General features: G+C 40.8%; 1 protein-coding gene across 2 annotated transcripts in view; it reads right to left on the reverse strand.

The window, feature by feature from the left end:
• The window catches only part of LOC141748633 (tropomodulin-2), a 36,873-nt gene that overhangs the window by 4,640 nt on the left and 7,045 nt on the right, over positions 1-25,188 (reverse strand). The window contains exons 2-9 of one of the 2 annotated variants that reach the window (XM_074601028.1): positions 21,608-21,816; positions 19,689-19,845; positions 7,506-7,628; positions 5,461-5,547; positions 2,578-2,708; positions 1,842-1,949; positions 1,430-1,573; positions 967-1,111 (exon numbers count right to left, since the gene is read on the reverse strand). In XM_074601028.1, coding sequence (XP_074457129.1) covers positions 967-1,111; positions 1,430-1,573; positions 1,842-1,949; positions 2,578-2,708; positions 5,461-5,547; positions 7,506-7,628; positions 19,689-19,845; positions 21,608-21,733 — 1,021 coding nt within the window. In that variant the 5' untranslated portion in view covers positions 21,734-21,816. Of the gene's footprint in view, positions 1-966; positions 1,112-1,429; positions 1,574-1,841; positions 1,950-2,577; positions 2,709-5,460; positions 5,548-7,505; positions 7,629-19,688; positions 19,846-21,607; positions 21,820-25,188 lie in introns of both variants that reach the window. The other variant, XM_074601030.1, reaches the window with a different exon arrangement.

The following is a 25,188-nucleotide window of genomic DNA, read 5'->3' on the forward strand; positions in this document are numbered from 1 at the left end:
GCTTCCACTGTTTTGTTGCTTCATTTATTTTATTCTGTTGAATTCTTTAAGTTATTCTGTCTTACTAAATCTTGAACAAAACCACACAATGCAAAAGCAGAAAAATGAAGATGAGGTACAGGACATATGTCTAATGGCAACTGGTTAAACAGTGGGGAAAAAAAAGGTCTTTCTCTGTTGGTGGGACGTTTCAAACACCATTCTGGGACACTGATAGTTTCAGGACCAATAGTATATCACTGGAATGCTTAAGTTCTGCTAAAAATTAAAACTGCAAAAAGATAAAAGTATGTGTGAAAGAAATAGGTTGTAGCTCAACTTTTATCTCAGTTCTCACAGAGAGAAACCCAAGCTGAAGCCAGCAAAGGCATCATGGTTTGACACCTCACTTTGAAGTAGAATTGATTAAAAACACATAGTTAATTTTTTTTCCTTCCTACTGTAAACTACTCCTGCCTAGTCATCTCCTTCTTATTCTGCTCTGTTGAGCACACGGGGCAGAGCATGTCACGCTCAGGTAAAACTTGCAAAGCTTTATTGTCTTTGCCTGTACGTGGTCACGCAGGCAGGAGAGTCTTTTTTGTTCCCTTGGTTGGGCAGGCCTGGTCTGTCATGATGGGCAGGGCAAAGAGGTGAGGACTGAACAAACAGGATGGGTTTGGCTCTCTGCTTTACTGGCCAGAACAGCTGAAAGGGCAGCTGGAAATGCAGGGTGCTTCATGGAAAAGGCTGAAATAACTCCCCTTCCCAGCAGGAGTGGGAGAAGAATAGTGGCTCCTAATCGCAGAAAGATCTTGCTGTTGTCTGCTCTAGAGTCCGTGGAGCTATGCATCACCCCTCACATACAGCAGGTGGAATGTTGTAGAGTTAAAATTCGATCTTACGTACGATAGGAAAAGATGCATCTAGGAAGGTCAAGGCTTGGCTCACGTAAACAAATGATGAGTAGATGTAGTAGCATCTTACCCAGATCGTTGTTCTTAGTGATAGCTGCTGCTACCCTGGTTCTTGGACCTTGCTTTGTGAACTGGTATCCAAACTTGAGAATCTTGGAGTTCTCCTCCAGCATCTTGGCAATCTCCATCTCTACAGCTGTCCCCAGCTGCTGCCTCTGTCGGTGATGTGAAATGTCCCCAAAAGAAACAAAATATTTGTTTTCATATGAGAGGGAAATAAGTGGTTGTATTTCAGTGCTGTGCTGCAAACTACAAAGAGAATCCCATCCCTGGAGATTTTGCTCTGGGTTTTATATTTGGCTTTGACCAGTTTTATTTAGATTTCCCCTGTTTGGTTGCATGGGCATGGGACATGAGGTGCAGAATGACAGCCACAGAGGCTGCCTTGACTTTGCCAGAGGCCTCTAGGAGAACCCTCTGGGAATCTATATAGAAGGGGGGGAAAGTGGACTCGCTCAATCGTCTCTCTTTACCTGGTTGTCAATTTTAATCTCTGTCAGGGATTCATTCTCTTTCAGTGCATCAATCAGTGCCAAAATACCCGTCCCAGTGATGAAGTTGGATTCTACATTCAGACTCTTCAGTGTTTTGTTCACTTTCAACATATCTGCAAATGCCTGAGGGGTCAGAAAGAGGGAACATGAGACAACATCTTGAGAGTTTCAGGGAATAACAGAGAATCTGCAAAACGTGGCTTAGTACCTACAAAGAAACGAAAGACAGAAAGGCTTAGAAGAACATAGAGGTAGATCAGAAGAGATCACACTTCTACTTTGCATAGTCACAGGGAAATTCTGCAAGGGAAAATAAAGAATGCATCCTAAAGCAGACATAGACCTACTTAAAAATTGTTGTGGGTTTGTTCCAGACAGTGTTTAAACTTACAATAGCTACAGGGTCATTGCTTCGAGTAGCTGCAAGGCTGAATGTCTTCACATGCGTGTTGCTTTCCAGAGCTTTTGCAAATTCTTTCAGTGTTGGAATAGGAATATTCTGCATTAAGAAGAAATATCCAGTAAATAGGAAAGCCAGTCACATCGCTAGACACTGATTTTAATTATTATCAAACTGATTGATTAACAGCTACAGTCTAAGCAATTTAAACATCCCCAATGTTTATAAGAGTATCTCAGAAAGGACAATGCGTGCTCTGCTCATAGTGGCCTTCAGAGACCCGTGGAGGCCTGTGCTAGGAAGGGATGTCAGCGCTGCCTTTAATTGGGTCAGGCCAACGCAAGCATGTGACTGATCTCTGAGCTACTTTCCTATTTTGCTGCTGGTTGCCCAGTCTCCGCATGCCAGCTCCTCCATTTGCAGGTGTGGGCTAATTGAATTTGGCCCGTGATGATTACATAGTGCCCATGAGATATCTTGCTTTACAGTCTGCTAAAGGAAGGCAGCCAGAGGAAATCACCCCTTGGGCTTTTAATTGGCATCTAATTCAATATCAGGCATTGATGACCTTGGAGCCTCTACAACAGTTCCCTCCACGCCCCCTTCCTGTGTGTTCTGCTTCTTCTGAACAGTAGAGAGAGACAAAATTTGAAGATAAAAGGCAAGGGCTTTGGAAATACTTGAATAAACCCTCCTATGATGACATAAATGAAGCCAAAGCATCTACCTTTATGTTGTTGAGATTAATTTCTGTCAGACTAGGATCATTTGCTTTTATCCTTTGTAGACTTGCTTCCACATTGGTCGGATTAGGTGGCTCCTCAAAGATGGGCTTGACCTTTTCACCTTTCACCACATCTGCAACACAAGATCTCATGAAACGTTGACGTGAGGAGCAGGCATCATCACTAACAGTCTGCAGTCTGGCTTTTCAAGTCCCATTTAGGTTTGTACTGTAGCATTCAAGAAAGGGTTTATACGAACCACAAAACTTGGAAACAGGAGTATTAGCCCCGTTATCCCTGCCTTGCCCTTTGCATCTTCTGTGCACCCAGAAGCATGTCACTGGAGGCTTGTCGCAGCGGCTGGGCAGTATCATCATGGGCAAATTCCTCCTTTTATGTACAAAAGTCCAGGTACAATTAATTTGAGCCAAAGCAGCTTTAAAGACTATTGTATAGGATGTAATATACTGCAAGGGCTGCTTTGCTCCTTGCCTAGCACCTGTAAAGGAAGGTGTGCTCAGAACTTTCCCATCACATTAGTGAGAAAATGTCCCAGCACCTATGAACAGACTGTGCTAACAAAAAGGGCCATGACCAGGAGGCCCCTCAGTTTCCTTCTCTCGGCTAATGCTATCAGCCTTACGATAAATTCAATTAGCTCTTGTAAAATTGCAACATCTGCACTTTCTAAAGAATAAAACTATCAAAGCATGAAAAGCAAGTCTGTCTGCCAGCACCAAGATTTATGAAGTCTTTGAGTATTCATGATCCAAGGAGATACAGTTTTTAATGCTAGAAGCTATGAGCTATAAATATTCTTAGAGAAGCATAAAAATCATAGCTGAGAACAGAATTAGTACTTCTAATTCCCACGCATGTAGCTGCAGAGATTAATTTATAAACCCTGACCACTGAAGCCACTAGAGGCAAGAAAGGAATATGTTACTGACCACAAGTATGTTTAAACTCTTTTATTTTATGTTGCAGACAGTGAGTGATATTGAAGACTTGTGCTTGAGTCTTAATGTACTATGCATTGCTGTTCAGTGCAACAGGTAAAGTTCATGCCATATCATGGGCCAAAAGAAAACCAAGTGGTTTTTTGACAACTCATATTCTTAGTAGAGACAGTCATACACAAACCTTGAGCCTGTTTTCACTCTGCTCCCTTTTACCCTCAACTTTTTTTTTTCCTAATTCCCTGAGAGACTTCACAATAATTACACTGAATAACGTTCCAGCCTTTCTAAGGAGTAGGAAATTGAAAACTACTAAAATGCTAAACTACTGGTAAAATGCTAAATGGTAAAAGAGAATTCACCCTATCTTGGAGGCAAGGAAGGAAAGTAAACAAAAAACAGCAAAGCATTTTTTGCACTTGAGGCAACACCCTGCCAAGCTGGGACCTGGGGAGAGACTTGCACCCTGTCCTCAGGTTAGACATTGCAGTATACTCAGTCTAGAGTTAGCAGGATTTTTCACTTTCTACTTCTTGTTGCTTCCCATGAGTTTTATCTTGTTTCTTTAATAATGGTGCTGTTTTGCCACATCGATGGGCAACTTCTGAGATGTCTCCCTCTTTTACTGAAGCGTTTCACTTGGCTAAGGAAAGGTATTGCTTTTGGACCAAAGAATAAAGTGATGTGACAGTGATTTTCTGGTTCTTAAGTCTATGATTGGAGCATAGTTCAGCTGACTCACATAGCTGACATTTTGACTCAGTACAACAAAAATACTCTGAAATCTATGTGGATTAGTAATGCATGCAGTTGCCTGTTATGAGATAGACGGCAGCTTGCACAGGGCCCCACTGGGGAGGCTTGCAGAGCAGCCTTAATCCTGAGAAAAATGAAGTGACACGGTGTCCTGTCTACTTTCCCACCTCGCCTTTAGTAAAGAAGGATGGAAATGAAAGTCCTTGGTAAAGATAGCTGCTGTTCTCATGGCCTTACAAGAAGATATCGTTTTTTGAGTACGGCTTCCCTAGAAAAGAGCATTCCACAATTTTGTCTTAAAAAGCAAAGTTTAGTCCACTTGACATACCAGAGCTTGGAGGTGATGAGCTCTGGATCAAGGCTTGGCAGCTCTCAAGAAAAACTTGGAATTCAGACGTACCCATTTCTCGCCCCATCCAACCTCCTGTTGGTTTTTGAGCTAAGTTCTGATTCACCAAAGGTCTGTTTCTTTAGAGCAAACATTTTTGGATTTGGTTTTAGTAACTACAGTGGCTTCTGTTGGGGGATTTCCTGAACAATTACACTCCCTGTGTACCTAAGGAGCCCTAACAGCAAACGTTCAAATGTGCTGCCACAGAAGGAAGGTGGAGGTAGTAGACAAGAGAGCAGCTGGGGCAGGAGAACATCCATGCGGTCTCTGCCTCCCTGTGAAGGCAGCTTGACGTGACTCCGGTCAGAGATGTGACTCTGCCAGGGATTCTGCCATGCTCCAGCCCCATGGTTACAAGTCATTCTTCAGTTGCGGAACTGCAGGGACTCGGAGAGAGATGGCCTGGCCTGTGCCCTGGCCGCCCCTTAGCTACAGCGCGCTGTGTTTTCTGTCTGCTGCCTAAACTGAAGTGGGGTGAAAATATATATGTCTTGGCTTCTTAAATACGCCCAGCTTTTCAAGCACCTCTGCAGAGCCGGTTATTGCTCTCTAGGAAAACGAAGCTCTTTAGGAATGATTTATTTGCATAGTACTGTTGTCATTATAGATAACGAATATTAAGATTATATTTACTTTAAAGAGCTTCCCCTTATGATTAGTTAGATCAGTCAAGGTAAGGTCAAGTTACATTACACTAAATTAGACCAATACACCCAACCTATAGGTTTACAAGTCCCTAAAGATAACATACAGCCCACAAGAGAAATCTGCTTGCTTACTTCTCACGCTTCCTTTTCCATCTTTAGTGCGGGCTCCTCCTTCATTAAATTTTGGGTTGTTGACCATGTTGTGCACTCCAAGAACAGCTAAAATGTGTAAATACCAGGAACAGGATATTAATGGCAGGAACAAAGATTGGAGAAAAATATCTGCTACAAATTCTAGTTTAGTTCCCCAAACAAAAAACCCTTTATAAAATGCTAATTCTGAGTCATACTTGTTTGTAGGGAGAGTCTTTAGGGGTCTAAATACTGGAGATACAGACATTTTAATGTAAGTTTTTGAACAAGTGAAGCAGTGTAGTATGCATATCACAGAAATGCCAGCTGGAAGGAACCACTACGGGTCACCTTGTCCAGCCTCCCCCTCAAGCAGGAGTGTTGCCAATATTAACCAGGTCAGCCATGGCTTTGTCTAGCTGGATCCTGAAAACATTCAGGGATGGAAATCCCACAGTCTCTTCGGGTAACTTGTTTCAGTGCTACATCCCTAATAATTTTTTTCCTATAATATACAATCTGAACCTCCTATTGCTCCTTGTTGTATTGTTTGGCATATCCAAAAAGAATTCGACTGTACCTGTGGTTAGCTTAATAAATTGGCATTCACACTGGGGTTTCTTATAGAAGCATATGGATGCTAACATACTTGGGGAAAAAAAGAATATATTCCAGGACTTCAAATAGTGAGAATATAAACTATTATGAGAGAAATGACAAAAAAAATCATAACTCCATAAAAGAAGCTGCAGAGAGAGTTATCTTTTCTGCAAATGAACTTCCATAGTGTCAAAGAATAAACTGTTCTGTGTATGATGATACTTCTTCCATAATTATAATTATAAAATATAATTATAATCCTGTAATACACCACATTTCGCTCAGAGACAAAGCTAATGCATCCAGAAATGTGTGTTGTAGCCAGGAATTACAGAAGATAATGTCAAGATCATGTCCTCCAATAGGACAGTATAATAGGTACAAGAGTTTTGAGATTAATGTCGATCTAACCCAGATTCAGATTAATCTAATATGCTAAAATATTTCACTTGGATTTTCCAAATGAAAACCAAAAAATTTTAAATACAGTTGAAATTCTCCCACCAAAATTTTGTGTAGACTAGTGCCCCAAAAAGACAGACCATGGACCTCAAAGAACCCAGGGAAGGGTAGGATCCACTATGAACTGGGTGAAAAAGGCAGGAAATGTCAATGGTTCCATGGGGAGTGTCAACACTAGGTTGTGCGGGGTCTTAGAATGACCCATTGACATAAATCTCACCAGCCCTGGCTGGTTTGCTTCTTCCCAAATTAGGGATTCAGATTATAATCTTTTACTAGCATAAACATATGATTTACCCATGATATGAACTGCTTGAAAATCACAGCTGGCTGAAGAACTACAGATTGGCCTTTGTTAAACTGTAGCTTCAAATGTTATTTATGCAAGTGGATACATTTCAAAATTATTTCCTTTGTGCACACTCTAGAACATGAGATTATACTTTGGGTTAAAGGAAAAGAATTACAAGTGGTGAAATAAGGCACGTCTAATCGGCTGGCCACCAATTTTCTGATTCAAGGGGTTAGATTCTATATTTCTTCATTGATGCAGGATCTTCATCCATTGCATCCCCTAACAAGTTCATCTCACCATTTGGGATGCCAGAGTTGAGAGGAGGTAGCAATAGTACACTACAGACAATGTGGATGCAGTAGATTAATGGTCTCCACTGCAATGCGAACACCCCAGCCTGCAGTCTACCGTCTTGACCCTTCCCTTCCCCAGAGTATGTTAACTGGCTCATCTTCTCCCCTTGCCTGCCACGTCAATTATAATTGGATGAGAGATGTCTAAAATGCAGCAGCTATCGAGTCGCGCTTGATGTCCTCATGGGCAATGTGTGGCTCACAGATTAAGCACCCATCTGTACAGTGGAACAGCAGGTACTTGGGAGATGATCTTGAGACACTGCCGGTGGCAGGGCCAGGCAGAGGAGAACTGGATGTGTATGTAGGAGAATCATACCTATATATTATCTAACCTGCAAGGTCGTAGAGCTCGGTGTCTGAAGCGCTGGCCAAGGCTTCTTCTAGTTCTGGATCCAGGGTCACTTTCTCTTCTGTGTGGGTTTCTATGGGCTTTTCTTTAGGGATAAATATTTTTCCTAAGAGAAGAAAAAGGCCAGAGTGAGTAATGAATTATTGGAACAACTCATCTGCCTCCTGGCAGTGGGGGATTGACTCTGTGACAACGGAACCACTTGGAAATATATCAAGGGCATGTTTTCCTCTTTCTTACTTGATGCTATCCTTGACACCAGGATCTTAGTAAGAGTCTAAAGAAAAAGGTGCAGATTTCTATTCTGTGTTGGTGATTGTTAACATGGAAGCAAATTTCCTAAAATAAATCCCCAGGAGCAGTCACAGCTGGGATCTTTCTGAAGTTCCTGTGGCCTTAAAGTGGCAGAATCAGGTCTACGCAAAAACCTTGCAGAAAATTCATCCTTTTATTTAAAGGAGGTACCAGAAACAATTAAAACCATCCTACTGCAAGAACCTTTCAGTTTACCAAATTCCATACCAGAGCCTGAAAGTTCAACAAAGCTGGTCTTTTCCAGTAACTCAGTTGAATTCCCAGTCTCTCCATGAGTATTTCCCCTCTGCGTCTCCTGATGATTGTTCACATAAAGAGCCTTATCCTGATCATCTGTGCAGGCCTGAAAAGTCTGAACTGAACTGAACCACAGGTTCCCCAAGAAAGACTTCTGACCTATGTGTCTCCCCTTGTATCCTGCTGTTACACTGGGGTCAGCAGGTGTGCGTTTCCATGTGATATTCCCCAAGACTGACATCATCAGCCCTTCTGCTGAAATAAGAAAACTGTAGGATAAATCCAGAAACAACACAAAAAGTCCCACTGCTCCTGTAGCCTGCTGTTATATTTAACCTATTATATCTAACCATATATTATATTATTTGATGTAACTGCAAATACGTGGCACGAGACCCTTTAAATCAGAGCTAGGGCTGCACTTCAGTCACCTGAGCCACTGGGGCTTTTCTCCCACTCAGCACTTTCCTGTACCAAACGCAGTCAGTAATACATTAGATGATGCCACATGCAACAGATGGTGTCATTGCTCTGATAATTCTGTGAATTCCCATGTTCTACTGTCCGCTGCAGAGTAGTTCCTCTCACCTTGTCCCAAGCCACTACTTCTCAAGCAGGCTTTAGTTAATCCCATTGTAATGAAGCTGTGATGACCTTTGGATGCAGGGGACTTTGGGCCACTGTCAACTTTAAATTGAATTTTTGTGCAGCTTTGTACACTCTAGATGTAATGCTTGAAGCGTATCCTGTGGCTTTCTGAAATGTCTCTAAAATAGTTTAATTTTAACTGTATTAGTGATATTATTTTGTTTGCAGTGCTGGTATTTAGTGTTGAATTACAGATGCTTTGCCACTGCTTTTTCAACACTGTCATCCTTTTGTGGCTTAACTTTTCCCCATTATGATCCAAAGTATCATCTTCATGTAGATAACAACCAGTTCATTTATCTCTTTCATACAAGTTTGTCTACAGCAACTTCTATACTGTCAGCTTCCACGACTGAGGTCACTGAATAAGCTCAGAAAAAAATTTTAAGGGACATTTCTGAAACTCTGGCAAGGTTTACTGACGTAGGATTCGAATTATCTGCCCTAGAGATATTTGTACTACGGCTAAATAATTTCTGAGTACAAAACTGGATGGAAGGTTGTGTAGAAAGACAAAGTAGTATCATATTATGATTCATTCTTCATGCAATATTTTAAGTAAGTAATTTTTTAAGAAGAGGCTTTTAGAAGATAAAAGCCTTTGTGGGCCAAAAGTGAGAATCATTTTCATTTTCACAATGCACTGGGCGATATGAATCCAAGACAGCCATCCCAGCAACATCAAACAAAGGTCAAGTGGAAATCTAGGGTGAGAAATACTCTGTGAAGGTAGCTTAGTCATGCTCTCCAGATTTCGTAACAGCACAGGTGCTAAGATTTCAGACTCTCTCTGTTCCAATGCCTAAACTGCAGTGTTGGATGCAGCTTCCAGACACCACTGACCAAGACTTAACTTGATGCCCGCTTGACTGGTAAGAATAACATAAGGAAAAATATTCATGACTATGTGACCATGATGTTCCCAGAGGGCCACAAAGATGATCAGAGGGCTGGAGCTCCTCTCTTGTGAAGATAGGCTGAGTTGGGGCTATTCAGCTTGAAGAAGAGAAACCTCTGGGGAGACCTTAGAGCCCCTTCCAGTACCTAAAGGGGCTACAGGAAAGATGGGGAGGGTCTTTATCAGGGAGTGGAGCAATAGGACGAGGGGTACTGGTTTTAAACTGAAGGAGGGTAGATTTAGATTAGATATTAGGAAGAAATTCTTTACTGTGAGCGTGGTGAGACACTGTCCCAGATTGCCCAGAGAAGCTGTGGAGGCCCTATCCCTGGAGGTGTTCAAGGCCACATTGGATGGGGCTTTTGAGCAGCCTGGTCTAGTGGGAGGTGTCCCTGCCCAGGGCAGGGGTTTGGAACTAGATGATCTTTAAGGTCCCTTCCAAACCAAACCATTCTATGATTCCACGTTGGAAGCTAGAAGACCAAAATTAATCAGAATATCTGAATAAACAATCAATAGTGAGGAGTACTGTCTGTAAAATATTTTCCTTTCAGATCAGCAGTGGTTCTACATGAGTTTCAAGTAATCAGTAGGTCATTTGAGATATTGAGGGAATTCTGCTTATCTTTATCCTGACTGATAATACTCTCCCCTAACAGCTGTACTCCACAGAGCCATAGCTCACATGAAACATCTCCATCAGGCAATAAGTGATTCTTCACAGACCCAAACGCCAGCCAGACTCTTAACAAATACTGACGGAAGTCTGTACTGTCACACATAACATCTTAAGGGGACACAAGACCTGGAGTCTTTTGTAAACTGGACACAGTATGTATTACAGTTGGTCCTTCCCTATGGCCTTTGGATGCGGGTAGACCATGTATATTGTGTAGCAAGAAATCCAGGGGTAATGGAAACCAGTACAGGCTCATACGTTTTCTGTGCAGTTCACATATATAGGAATATAATTTTTAAGCATTTTTTTCAGGCATATGTAATTCTTGGAAGGCAGCCCAAATCTTTTTAAATGTGTATATGACTCCCAATGATAGTTCCATTTAAAGCATTCTTGGCAAATGTTTTAGAGAAAAAATTCTATTACTCGTTATATGAAATATGTCAAGAGGTAAGGTCATGTCAAAGATGGCAATATATATCTTTAATATATGTGGGCCTTGCTGGTGTCCAGTGGCATTTTAAAAATATTCTTTTTTTCTGCTATCTAGATAAGAACATTCTTTTGCATTATCCCACTGTGAAGAGATGCTGTAGCATAGCAGATAAGAGTTTAGAAGAGCTTATGCATTTAGCACGTTATTAGGAATTCATTATCTGTCCACCAACAGCAAAACGGTGTGTCTGTGTTTATAGATGGCTGTCAACCAGTTTTCCTTCATTATTTTAAGGACAGAGTTTAAAGATGCAAGAGGTCCCTGCGAGTCCCACATCTGTACATTGTAAATTCATTATACAGTGTCATCATGGAATTCACTGACAAAATAAAATAGGGATTGTGGCTTGCTTGTTTCAATGGTCCAGCTTAAATTTAAAATTTATTATTTGGAAGAAGCCTCGGAAGAATAGTGACATTTTATTATTTTAAAGTGAGATTTATGAAGAAAGGCTGCTGCTCTTAGTGCTCTTTATAGTCATACTGTATTTTAGAAGGTACTTTATTATAACATTCCATGTGGTATAATTAATGTTGGCTGTGTTACATTTTGCCTCCAGAATATACTAATGTTCTATGCTAAATCTTAATAGTAGTAGCTTATCTTTCTACCAATGAAAAAAAACAGTGACAAAAGGTTATGTTTATACATATCACACTTGAGCTACATCAGTGTTAACAACACAAAGATAACCACATTTACATACAAAAATAATATATTCTTGTGTTTAACTGCAAAACAAAATCCAATTCTGGTAAAAAAAAAATAGTAAGTATTAAAATATCGTTTTATTTTTACACATGCATAGAAACCCAAAATGTCTGGAATCCAAAGTGCTTTTTTTTCAAGAAGAAATTTTAAGCGTAAATCAACACTATTCTCCCCTTCTTTCTGTCAAACTGAGATGAGGGCCTGGGGTGACCTGGGTGACGACTGAAGCAGCTTATTATAACCCAGGGACTTTCTGACTGTGAGTGTAGCGAGTAGAGGTTTGTCCTGGCTCAGTCTAACAGCAGAACTATTCCTTTTCACACACTGCAAAACTTCTATTCAGGTTGAAATATGATATGGTTCATGTTTTACTCAAAAGAGGCTCAGGAAAAAAAGCCCATTGAAAACCAGAGAGAAGAAGGATTCAGTAAAAAGGACTACAGAAATGCAGAGTGAGATAAAAGGAAAATAAATCCTACGAAGAAAAGAAATACACTGGGTACAGTCACAAAACCATAGGTGTAATTTTGCCACTTGGTTTCAGCAAGCTCTGATTTCCTGCATTATGTAAATGCCCCCATTAAAGCAATGTCAAAGTAAAGCAAGAAAAGGAAATGTATCCCTAACTTCACCTCCTTATACAATAATAGTTAACTACAAAGCCACATATGTACATCTATAGGAAAATGTTTTAACTGAGCAGGGAGCTACTTCAAGTGTATTTTCCTGAAGTCAGTTTATTTGTTTATTGTTATATAAGGGGGGGGGGGGCAGAAGGAATTTTGATAGCATAGTTGGTAGGATTTTACTAGTGTGTCCAATCTAAAAAACATTTTGAGGATTTCATCTTCATTTATAGTTTATAGCACTTGGAACATCATTTCTGGTACATCTCTCTGCCTTCCTTCTTATGTCATTAGACTTTTGTGAATAAATATAAATTGCCACCATTTTTATTTAGTATAAATACTTCATATTTATTCCCACCTTGTACAAGCCAAAATCGTACAAGCAAAAACTCAACAAAGCACAAAGCAATGGGAAATGATCCCATTTATGCAAGCTGTAAAAATGTCCTTTTATTTAAAATCAGTTTTATTAAGGATAGTTACTTAATTTTATAACACAAATGCATTTTCTGACATAATTATAAAACAGTAACATACTTTCTTTTCCTATAAACTGCAGTTCAGATTATTGTACTTTGAAGAAAATATCTGGTTACACTTATTACTTCTTACTTTTCAATGAATCACTGACTCCAGTGAGTGCCTGTTTATTCTCCATTACAGAATGCTGCACTGACCTTAGAAGTGAAATTCAATAATCTTGGAAATATGCCTTACATAAATCACAGGCACCTGATTCACTTTTTCCATTTTGCGCTGTTCTTTTCTTCTGAAGCTTCCTTAAACTCCTCTATGGAGTTCTATGAAAATGGAGCTAAGTTAGTTCTTACCAGGAATAAATTTGTATTACGAAGAAGAAAAACAAGGCAAGTTCAAATAAGTGTGAAGCTGAAAGGTAGCAGTCATTAAAATGCATCATCATAATTCCTGCTATACTGTTGCTCTTGGATTAGCATCTGCGTATTCTTTGCCTTAAAAATTATGATAATGGAATAGGAAGGTTGCAAAGTTAAGCTTTCCAAAGTTATTAAATCTACTGTGCATATACACAAAGAGCAAAGTCAAACTGCAGCAGCATCTTTGACTTTGGTCAGGGTGCTGTGATTCTGCCACCTTAGCAATACCCTATAAAGAATTCTTCTGAAAAGTATACTTTCCCAAATAAAAATAAACAAAATCCAACCTATAATCTTTAAAACAGAAGGAAGCCCAGAATTTCATCAGACCCTCACACGGTTTATCACAACAGTTAGGATCCCTGTGGCTCTACAGCAGTCCTCTGGACTACCACCTGGGTGAACCCGCTTCCCCAACAGCAGCAGAAAGCTCTTACGTCTCATGTGGGATGGCAGCAGGGGAGGAGGAGATTCGAGCTGTGCTGCTTGGCTTTAGGTTCTCAGGGACATCAAAGAGCCTTGAAACTCAGGCAAAGCTAGATGCCACACTAGTCATCTTCCTCTCTGGCCTCTTCTCCCATCTCACAGATCCTTCTCCTCTGTTCCTTTCCTCATTGCCCCCATGCCTTCCCGATCCCTTGTGCCTCCCAGTCCGGCTCATGGTTGAATCCTGACCCTTCTCACCACCTCCTTTGCTTCTGCCCTCTCTTCCTTACCACCATCGTCTTCTGACTACCACAGCTCCTTTCCCCAGAACTGCCACATCTAGTCTTTCACTCTGAACATACTCATACAGCTCCTCAAAAACCGATCCCTCTGCTTCTCCGCTGGCTGTTTACTTTTTTTTCTCCTTTACAGCGCCTTTCCTAAGCGAGGGGAACACTGTCAGAGCAGGAGAGAGTCTCCCTGCCGTGGTTCTGGTGTGACAGTGGCCTCTCATGAGCAATTTGGACGATCCCACACACCCTCCAGCCATCCACGCCGGGTCTCTCCGGGCGCTGCTGGGCTGCTACACGTGCTGTCTGTGCGTCCAGGCAGAAGATCCGAGCACATGGCTAATACTCACTGCAGGGGGAATATTTGGAGAATGCTATAACAAACTAGATGTACAAGAAAGTACACTATTTTGAAGATGCCAAATTCAAGTGTATTTCCCTGGGGATTGCAAAGGGCATATATTTCAAGCCCCCTCTTCAAAGCATGGAGGGACTGCAGCTCATAAAAAACCAGCTGGAAAAATTTACTTTAGATGACTAAAACAATGTGTTTTCTCCTAATCTTGTTCTTGGAAACAGCTGAATCCTTTTTGCTGACACTTTCCAAAAATTCAGCCCGAGGCAGACTCTCAGCATGGGAAATTTCAGTGTGAACTGTGTGAGTTTGGCAAAGTCATGAGCAACTAAAACAGGGTCTTACAAAAGCAAGCAGTGAAAGACACTGGCTGGAGGCATTACTGTCAGCAACTGCACCACTTTCAGGGCTTTGAGAGACAAACATCGGTTCTAAATTTAAGCCTTGAAGAACAGGAAGAAGGTGGCAAAAATTTAAACAAACCATTTCAGCGTTGAGGGTAGAAAGACTGCCTTTGTCAATCCAAGAAAGATACCGTGACTCTAAACTAAACCCTAACTTTTTTATATAGAGTCTGTTAGAGAAACTGGAATTGGAACTCATTAGCATCTACTCTAATACTCTGACCTTCTGAAAATGATTGTCATTATTACTAGTGCTGTGTATTGATGCTCTGCTTGGCACAACACAACATGCAAAACAGATGGTTCTCTGCCAGAGTAGCAGAAAACAGGGGTTTGCCCAGAAGTTTTCTGGTTTCATCATCCTTATTTTCTTCTTTTTCCCTTTTATCAGTTGGCTAAAAATGTTAGAGTTTAACCCCATACAAGCATGTTCCCCTTCCCTTTCCAGCCACAAATAATAATAGCCCAATCCACTGGAGTTTTTCCATGACTTTGACGAGAATTGGATCAGATCCAAAATAAAATGGTTTGACAAGGAGCAGAAGACCTTGCAGAAAACAGATATAGTGGTAAAGGGTTGAAACAGCGGTTCTTATAGCAATTAAAAATGGCATGGCCAACTTTTCATATCTAATGATATTTCACAACAACAGAACTTTTTTCAATCATGTTTCATTAGTATCATGTAGTTAAGAGAACCACTGCAACAAACCAGAAACAGAAATATTGTTAATAGTTTATGTTTGTATTACAGTAGTACTCAGATCTTAACTGAGATCAGCTGTACAGACCGCATTCAGTAAGAGAAAACATGCACCACTGACATTGGTCTTTAGTATTTTGTGCCTGCACTTCCCCTTATTTTCTCCACCTTTTCTTTTTATTTCTGGACCTTTCATGAACTTGAAAATGGTACAGAAAAGGCTTTACAGTGATCTAAGTGTGATAACCGGCTGTTCGAGCCATATGTGTTAAATGCAATGGGTCAGTCTGAGTAACTCCTGTAGTTCATCAAGTTGTATGTAAGGACTTCTAGAACATCCACCCTAAGTAGGAACTAATCCAAAAATACATAAAATAAACACTACAAGCTGCCAATCACTATGGCTACAATTATCAGTCCTGACTCCCTGTGCCTCCATTGCTCATTAATAACAAACGCTCTGTTTGTGGGGATGGCTGATGAACAGCTGTGTTGCACAGTGGTTCCTGAAAGCCACCAGTTGATTTGCTTACCACAGTGGGAGCAAACACTCGGCACGGGGACATTCAAATGACGTACCCACCCCTGACTTGTGTTTGGGAGGGTGTGGGGTAAAGCCGTCTGAAAAAATTGCTTGGTGGCCAGTTTGGATGCGCGCCTGGCAGGCTGGGACCATTCGGGCCCTCGTTCAGTGCAAAACTTGGGGTTTCATTGAAATTTGAGAGCTATCCCATACAGGCTTAAAACCTTCTTTTTGTACAGCAATTAACGTAGTTAACAGCAGTTAACAAGCTGAAATATGGCAGCGGGTCAAAACCCTAATGCATGCCATACGTTTGATTGTTTTCGCCAAACATTTCCAACCTCTTCAAACCACGATTACAATCAAAACCAAGGCAATTCCCTGCAGGACCAGCCCCCCATCTTGAGCTCGTATTTAACACTTCCTGTGTTTTAGCTGCTCTGAATATCCCTGTCCACTCTGGAATTTGTTTTGGCTTGTTTTCTAGCACAATCAAAACCTGATGGTTGTGTTCAGCGTATAGAGACCAACATAGGCAACTGAATTTTGTCCTTCAGCAGCTCTTTGGTATTGCTTTTTAGTCAAGAACTTTCCAATAGAGCATTAACACACAAAAAAAAAAGAGAGGCAGAGACACTAGATGAACAATAATGATACATCACAGACTATTCTGGAAGGAGGATATTTTAAATACCACCTTCTTTTCAGCTCATCACTGAATTTTCATGTCAGTATCAGCTTTGCATGATAAACACAGGAACTGGTAGAAATATCCCTTAACATTTGGGAGAAGCATCCCACTTCCTAAATTTGAAAAAATAAATGCTTTCCCAGTGGCAGAAAAATATCAAAGTAGAAAACAATGACAAAAGCTTAAAGAACACTTGACATATTCTAGTCCTACCGACACACAAATATTCTCAGGTGGTAGATAGTGCCAAATGGTACACTGACATCGACACCTCCCATTTCTAATCATGCACAACTGGATGCATTTTGGAGCTGCCCCAGAACGTAATTTTTAACTAGCAGAATTAGTGTAAAATTAATTGGAGAATATTTACAGTATGGCTAAATTATAGCCCTGCTATAATGTAAAGAGATCATTTAACAGGCATCTATATAATATAATCATATAAATATTTACCAATCTGTAAATACACCGTAGAGACCATCAACATGCAGAAGGTGAAGAATAAGCTTTTCCTCAAGAGATCTTCTTCTTTAGTTTGTTTTAGGACACATTTTAGCCATGTAAATTATTTATCCTGAACTAATTACTAAGCTTTGGAAAAATACTAATTATTCTCTAATTAAAGTGACTTTAAATTTAGCATGTAGTATCTTGTCTTGGAAATGTCTTTGCAGGATTGCTTTATTTCCTCGCACAGGAAATAGTATAAATGAAAACCAAGTCATTAATATTTTAATACAGTCATTCTCTTATTGCCTCCTCAATTGAGTTTCTCAAAATAAGTAACGCCTCAGTTACAAGCACGGATTCTAAGGTCCGGAGACAGCCACGCGTGGCCTTTATGTGACATTCATCATGTTTCACCAGATTCACCCAATTAGCAGAATTACCATACAATTCACAAGAAGGCTGCAGTACATTTGGCAGATGGAGACCTCAATCATGTTTTATAAGGCCCAGATTCTGCATGAAGTGCAGAGCCAGGGGGACGGAGAACAAGAAAAGGGGGCCGCGAAGCCCAGTGCTTGAACTCTGGTCGTCTTTCTGTAGGACACCTCCTGCCAAGTCGGGGGCAGAGAGAGACACGAGTACCCTTTCGGGATCAAGCTCAAAATAAACAGATTCCTTCTCAAAGCCAGTTCCCCTAAAGCAGCACAAAATGACACTCTGCTGTTCATCCAGTTCTCAACTGTCACGGTACTGGACCTCATCAGGTGTACAGATCTCAGATTAATTCAGTTCTTTCTAATATTAAGAAAGAAACAAAGGGCATTTTCATGGCATTTGGCCTTTGACTTAAAAAAAAATAAAATAGTAGAATTCTTTGTGTTTCAGTTATAGTTGTAAAATGACTGCAGAAATCACAGAACATGCGGTTGTTTTCATTTGACTTAATCTGCTGAAGCCAATACTGACGATTTTGTTCCTTGTTCCCTTAGCCTAAAATGCTGTCATAACCTCGTAATTGTCACAATTCTTCAAATTGTAATTTTGAAGTAAATGATCACAGTGAAGCAGAAAACAAAATAAGAATAGCTTTAAATGCTAGCATGGCTGAATTCACTCTGTGCTGAGGGAAAAGTGACGTGTGTGATTATTTGTGTTTGTAAAGCAGTGGCATTTCCACACCACAGACACCAGGAATTAATAAGCAGCACCAATAAGCACTTTAAGGGAAGCAAACTTAGGAATAATGCTGCCTTAGCCTCATCAAAAGAAAACTGAAATGGAATAAACAAGCCAGTACAATATCTTGAACAAACAAACAAGTACAATAACTCTGTTGGGGACAATACTGGGGTTAGCTTTGTACAGATCAAGTGTCAGCCCTATGGGTATATGCGATTCCACACACCGCTGCATTTTTGTGTACTTATGTTTTGGGCATGTTTGGAAATCTTAGACGTGACTACAGCGCAAAATGCAAAATCTGAGCCCTAAGCCAGTAAATATCAGTAAGGTGAGACCTGACTGAAGGTGTTGGCATAAATATGCAGAGATCTGCAAGTGGCAACTTGCACTGCGCTAATCCGGTGGCGTATGCGAGACTGGAAAAGGGAAACAATTGGTAATAAATCCATACTACAATAAACTGCTTTCCTTTCTGCACAGTATGTGCTTGATCACTCCTGCTACCAGCAGGACCACTGCAGCGTCCCTGCATTTCAGTGGGCTGAGAGCCGACCCTGTGAATAGCAGCAAGCACAAGTTATGATGGAGGAAAAAGAATATCCTGCGTGATAAAATAAGATATCAATCAAACCTGGCTGAAAAACTGCTCTTTTGTCCAAAACCGTTGTTTCAAAGAATAAGAACACAATGTAATGATAGTAACAACTCTTGGCCTGCAATATCTTTGGTAATGATACATAAAGTAAAACATGTTGAACGTGACTCTCTTGAAACATATGCTTTCCTTTAAGCAGGTCCCACTGAAATGATGGCAAATTCATTAGATGACCAGAAATGGACTCAGACATAACAAGTTCTTTCTCGAATGAAGGGGTGGCCTGAGGTAGGTATTTTTATGCACTGTATATAAATGAGAAAAAGGAGATAATGGTGCTAAAGAAACATTGTTTGCTTAAAAATATGACTGTTCCTGCCCTAAGGTTATCCTACCAATGTTTGAACAATTAGAATTAGGTTTTCCTGTTTTTCCCTTTTTTTCCTGTAGCTGTAGGACAAAGGGAAGCAGAGAAACTTGTCTGCATGAATAGCACTGCCAGATGTGCTAGTAAACAAGTGGAAAAATACTTATTTTTTTGTAAGTGTATTCCCTGAGCTATTACTTACGGCAGTTGTAGGCAATACTTACTTGGAAAGGCATTTGATACGTTTCCTCCTGAACACCTCCCCCAGTACCGTGCCCTTGCACGGACCTAAACCTTTATGTGGGAATAGTCCCAGTGAGGTCAGGGCGGCCACCCTTGTCCATCCGTGACTGCAAAGAGGCCTTTGCTGATCTGGGAGCTGCCGACTGAACCCTTGCTAGACCGGTGTGTTCCTGTGTTCCCACGCCCACCAATGGGCCTGATCAAACCTGCCGTTATAACTCTAGAGTGGCGAGGCAGAGCAGGTAAGACCACCACTTCCTCTGCTTCGACAGCGCTTGCCCTGACTCCTGAGCTTCACTCCTGAGCTGCACAGCAACAGCCTCCGCCTCTGTTGTCCCAGCATATTCCACACCAAGTCCAGGCAGCGGTGGATGCCTGTGCCTGCACGGTCCATAACTCAACACGGACACAAAGACAGACTGTACCTTTCTTTTCCCCTGTAAATGGTACAAAGTCTTCTCTGTCCTTGTGCTCAAGCGCTTGCTTCTCCAGGTATGAGAGCAGCCGTTCTCTGTCGAAAGGGCCCGTGGCAGGCTTAGTGGTTTGGTCCTTTTGCCGAAATCCCGCTGGAAGCAAGGCGTTCTGTGAAAGAGAGGGAGGCGTGTAAAGGACATGATAATATTCCAATTTTAATTTCAATGTTTGTTTTTTTTTTTTAATGAAACTATTCTTTGCATGTCACTTCACATAATGCTCTTTGTTGACAGGAATAACACACATTACCTAAATGTAATCATTAAAGCCAGTATATCTTCCAGCCTTCTTGTTTGTACCACCTCTTAATGTTTTTATTAACCGTATTTACAATCACAGCACCAAAGAACTGAGCAAGATCAGAGCCCTTTGTTTTACACATACTATAACCACAGAGTGTGCAGTCCAGGTAAATAGATCAGGATAAGTTTTTCTACATTTTCTTCTCTTCATTTACTCTTTTTCCTCCTCATTTTTCTCTCTTTTCAATTTTTAAAAAATTCCTTTCATTCTAACACAGATGTCTCCTGGACTTCAGAAATGAATGGCATGCGCAGAAAGTAATTGGTGAATTATGTGGACTTCAGCTATTTAGAGTATGCAGGAAGCAAGCAGAAGAAGCCCCACTTGAAACACGTAACTGTATGACCATGCGACTGCATCTGCATCCCATAATATAGGAAGATGCATAAGGCTCCCACATTTCTGCCCAGGAAATCCCAGAAAGGAATACAGGTATGTGGTCTTTGCAGTGAACGCGCAGTAAAGCCAACAGGCTGACGCTGCCCCAGAGCACTGCAGAAACACTTCCGCCTCGGCCAGAGCACGCACAGTCAGTCTGATCCCTGGCAAATATCCAGGGAATCCTGCGCACATCCAATGAGCTCAAGTCACTAGACACTTCATCTGTGCGTGCACAAATGTGCCCAGAGTGCTACAAATTTACTGCACAAATATAGCTTGACTACAAATGTACCATGGCTTGTTTTTTCTGTTGCGGATGCTCTGTGTCTCCTGTTGAGATGCCAGATACTTGAACACACCAGAAAATGCACTGTGGAAGTGGCAGCAGTGAGGGAAGTGGCAGCACGGAGGGAGAGAAGAGTAAAGCTCACCCTTAGTTTCCAGGTAAATTTGTGATATAAAACTAGAAGCTATAAATCTATTGTATTTTTTTCAAATTCATTTTGTCTCCAGAGTGAATGGATTTTATCTACCAGTTTACCTGACAGTTTTCAAACTCCTGCATCAGTTTGGAAGGTTTTGGGGCAGGTACAGTCAGATTTCCCATCCAGCACGCTTGTGACTGTAACCTCGTTACCGTAGGACCAAGTGGTTCCCAGGCCAGAGATCTTTAACTTCTTTGTGAGACTGTCTTCAAATATCCAAATTATCCTTGCTCTCGACAAAATGACATTTGTGTGGCTGATTCTTATTTTTCTTAATCACGCCTAAATATACTCTCTTCAACTAAAAATATCTGTGCTGAATGACATAGTCAACAGTTTTCAGAAGTTCAAAAGATCGGATCTTCACAAACAGACATTATGTTTGTTTGTTTATTGCTGCGTTCAGAAATAGCAGCCATAAAATCTTCTCATGCTGTAGTCTACAAACATGATTAAAGATTTAGATTGCAGACAAGCTCGTGCCTAAATAGACCAGGGATAGAGAAAGGGCACAGTGACTTGTACAAAAGCAAGTAGCACATCACAGCAGGAATAAAACCAAGATGTCCCTAGCTGAGCTGCTCATCCTTTAGGGCACGCTGCCTCTACTGTAACAGAATACAAATATAAAATGCTGCAGTTTTGTGGCATTTATAATCATCAGCTTTTGAACTATGATCTCTCCTGCCCCCATTACTAACCTCAGGATCGAGGTCATCAAGAACATGCTCTAGCTGTTTCAGTTCATCCTCTGAGAGTTTGCTGAGTATTTCATCTTCATTGATGTTCTTATATTTCTCCAACTCTTTTCGGAAGGGCAGAGACATGGCTCCTGCTGCTCTGCTCGACTGATGCTGCTCTTCAAGACTTCAACCATCCAGGAGTACTGAGCTTCTTGGGGCTTCACTCACTGCTAACAATAAAGCATTATGAGTATCTCCATTTAGCTGGTATAGTCAAAAAGAGCCTGCATGCTGAGAGTCCCATTTACACTTTATTAATGAAAACAAAGCAGCAAGACGTCCTGGTTCAGCGGAGGGGGAGTGGGAAGCGCCGGGGCTGCCTGTGCAGCAGTAGCCCAGGAATAACAAGGAAGGGTATGGTACACTTGGGAACCTCGTGAGTGCAGCAGCAAAGAGAAGCTTTGAGACACAGAAAAGAAAAAAACCCAAAACATTAGGAACTTATCCTTTTCCATAGAAATAAATCTGTTTTATTGAATTTACTTAGAAACAGCAGTATCTGCTTGTTCTTTTGGCTAAACACAGAGGAAAGCGGTACAGTCCAACACTGACAACACTGACAAACAAGAAACACAATGTTATGCCTTGAGGTATTCTGTCTTATCCTAGCTTTGATGATGGATGAAAGCTTACCCACATCATCTTGGCTGGCTTTTTGACACATTCTGGTTACCTAAGCAGCTTTAAAGTATGCTAGTTGGTAGTCTCATTTCAAAATTTTTGGCTACAAATGATGGCACTTGTCATCAAGATAATTCTTGCAGTGAGGATATGCTACTTACAACTCAAAAGAGCATCTGCAAATTAGTCTGCTGCATGGGGCACCTGCAGGCGTTCAAAACACAGTCATGAAAAAAATACGGACTTAGTATTTCACAAACTCTTTAAGTTTTAAAACTTGAATGTGGATCCTTGTTAGATGATCCCAACTGATCAGTAACAAGGAAGTGTCATTTGCATGGCCACAACTGTCATATATTTTGTCATATGACGATCATTACTCGCTCTTTTCTCCCTGTCCAGAACACATTCTAGAGCCAGAATCTGCCTGTAAATGGACGAAGTGAAAGAGAATTAATGTATGATCAGAACCAGCACTAGCTGGGGACTTCCACTGTGCTCTGGGCCCTCCCAAGTCTGCCCAGTTTCCCACGCCAGCACCTGAGCTCTCCCAATTACCCAGCTAGCTGTGCAGTTTTACAGCTGGGTTTTGGCATTCACAAATTTCAAAGCTATGGTCGATCTGGAAACCAGCCAACTGGCACCTACATCTGGCTTATGTGTCAACCCAGACTCCGATTTCCTTTGGCCAGATCCTTACTTGTCATAAGCTAACAAAATCCATGCGGGTTCTGTCACTCTTCATGTGAGCTGGAAGCCTGATCTTTATTTTTCTTTTATTCAAAATCCATATGAAAATGTTGCATTTACTTAGAGTTTCACTATTGAAATACTAAATATTAAAACATATCTCATTTTTCTACTTATTGAAAAGACATGAAATCAGCAACCTAGGGAAAAGGAATAGAATAATGAGTAAAATTACAAATTGGAAAAATCTGTAATACTATGAATACTGCAAGGCATGATAAGCCTTGATTTGAAACACTTAAACAGCCTATTCCAAGAAAAAGCATTATCTCCCCTATACATTCTCAATTTTTTTTCCTTATTGCTGCTTTATTTATTGTCCCTCTTTTCATAGCATGACATCATTGTCAAGCCATTCCAAATGTCATGGTAGAATTCAACTGTTCTTTAAATTGCGAGTTTCTTTTAGGAAGTTAGTCAGCATCTGATGCTTCACAAAGTTACCACAGTTGTGAAAAATTCTTATATTATCAAAATTGCATCGTATGCGATGAGTGTGAGAGGTGTTTTGGCAAAAAAGTCCGAAAGAGCTAATGTTTTTGTGTACTTGGTGCTTAAAGAGAACACTAGTTCTACGTACCTTTAATTGATACCATTTGTTACCAAAACTACTTGTTAAATAATGAAAGCATGTTATTTAAGTGATAAGTATGTTTGTTTAAACTGTAAAAGCAAGTTCAGCTGCAGTACAACATTTCTATACTAAGGCATAAGGCACCTTCTCTAAGTTTCTTTGGATAAACTCATTAAAAAGGTAACATTTCAGTTAGCAGTCATTAACTGGGCTGAAAATTTTCTTTGAGGGGATTAGAAATTTTTAAAACTCTATTTAACGGTTTAAATGGTTATTTTATTAGAGTTTAATCGCATCCCCAGAAAAGACAGAAATGTAATCCTAAAGTTAGGTTAATTAAATATGGTTGGAAAAGTAAGTAGTGAGAGTACATAGCCGTTTCCCTGGCTGAGGTTCAGCGCCGCTGCTGCGCAGGATGGCTGGTACCAGCACCTCTCCCGCAGCTGTACGGCGCTGCACCATTCCCAGCCGGGAACAAACACAGCTAAGAACTGTTTTACTGATAGACCATGTATGTCGTGGCTTTTGTGAAAAAGTTTGCAAACTTGAATCCGGGTGCTAATGGCTAAGTACAGCAGAGTATGACTTGTGCGTACCAGACGTTCCTGATTTCTTTGTGAATTCCCTAAGCGCTTAGCCACAAAGGGAAGACGTGCCAGGAGACACTTTTCAACAGGAGACAGTTTTCAATATTGTAACTGTTTCCTTTTAATTATTAGAAAGAGAAGATATTTGACCATGTGCAGCAAGGATACGCAAAGAGAAATATAACCCCAGATATTAAAGATGTAGTAGTCTAACTTTTCTTATGGCATGAAGCACTATGTCAGATAACCCTTGTTAGATTAGCGGTGCATGGAAGAGTTGAAATCACACTTTTCTTGCACGCATAGATTTGCAACAGAAATTCCCTTGATATTTTCCCTTTCACGACTGAATCCTACTCTTCAGTGGCTGAACAAAAGCAAACGACATCACTTTGGGAATGTCTTTGTGCACGATCCCTGCAAGGAGTAAAGCTTTTCTGGAGCTTGCACCCTGCTGTAGAGGCGACTGAAAGCTCCACTGCAATGCCTGTCGCTCATGTCCCAGCTTTATGCTCTCCAGTGATCTTTGACCACAGTCATGTTATCAGAAACCAAAGGAACGAAATAAATTTAACAGTTCAGCATCATTCAGTCTGGGAAGGAAATGCTGAAGTCTTGGGTTCACCTACTATGGGAATTGCTGTCTAATGTGATGATTACGATCTTCACCTTCCTAATTGGATTCCATACTCTTAATGTTGTGTATGTAAACAGGGCCATATGCTGTCTGTGCTGCTTTTTGTTGGGGTTTGACTCTCCTAAGTGTGCCCGTACTCTTTACAGATTATATCCACTGAATTTTCTTTGTTACAATTACTGTATGAGAACTTTAATCAGTTACAAAAGCAATCCTAATGAACCAACTGCTCCAAGCTACTGTTATTTTGAGCATACAAAAGCAAACCAGGTGTCACACAGTAGAGTGACGTTCAATCTAGTTGCAGAGGCAATGCGCTGTTGAACGTCACATGCATTAGGGACACTGAGGGAAGCAGGATGAGGGACCA

Source organism: Larus michahellis, chromosome 9 (assembly GCF_964199755.1).
Source record: "Larus michahellis chromosome 9, bLarMic1.1, whole genome shotgun sequence".
NCBI lineage: Eukaryota > Metazoa > Chordata > Aves > Charadriiformes > Laridae > Larus > Larus michahellis.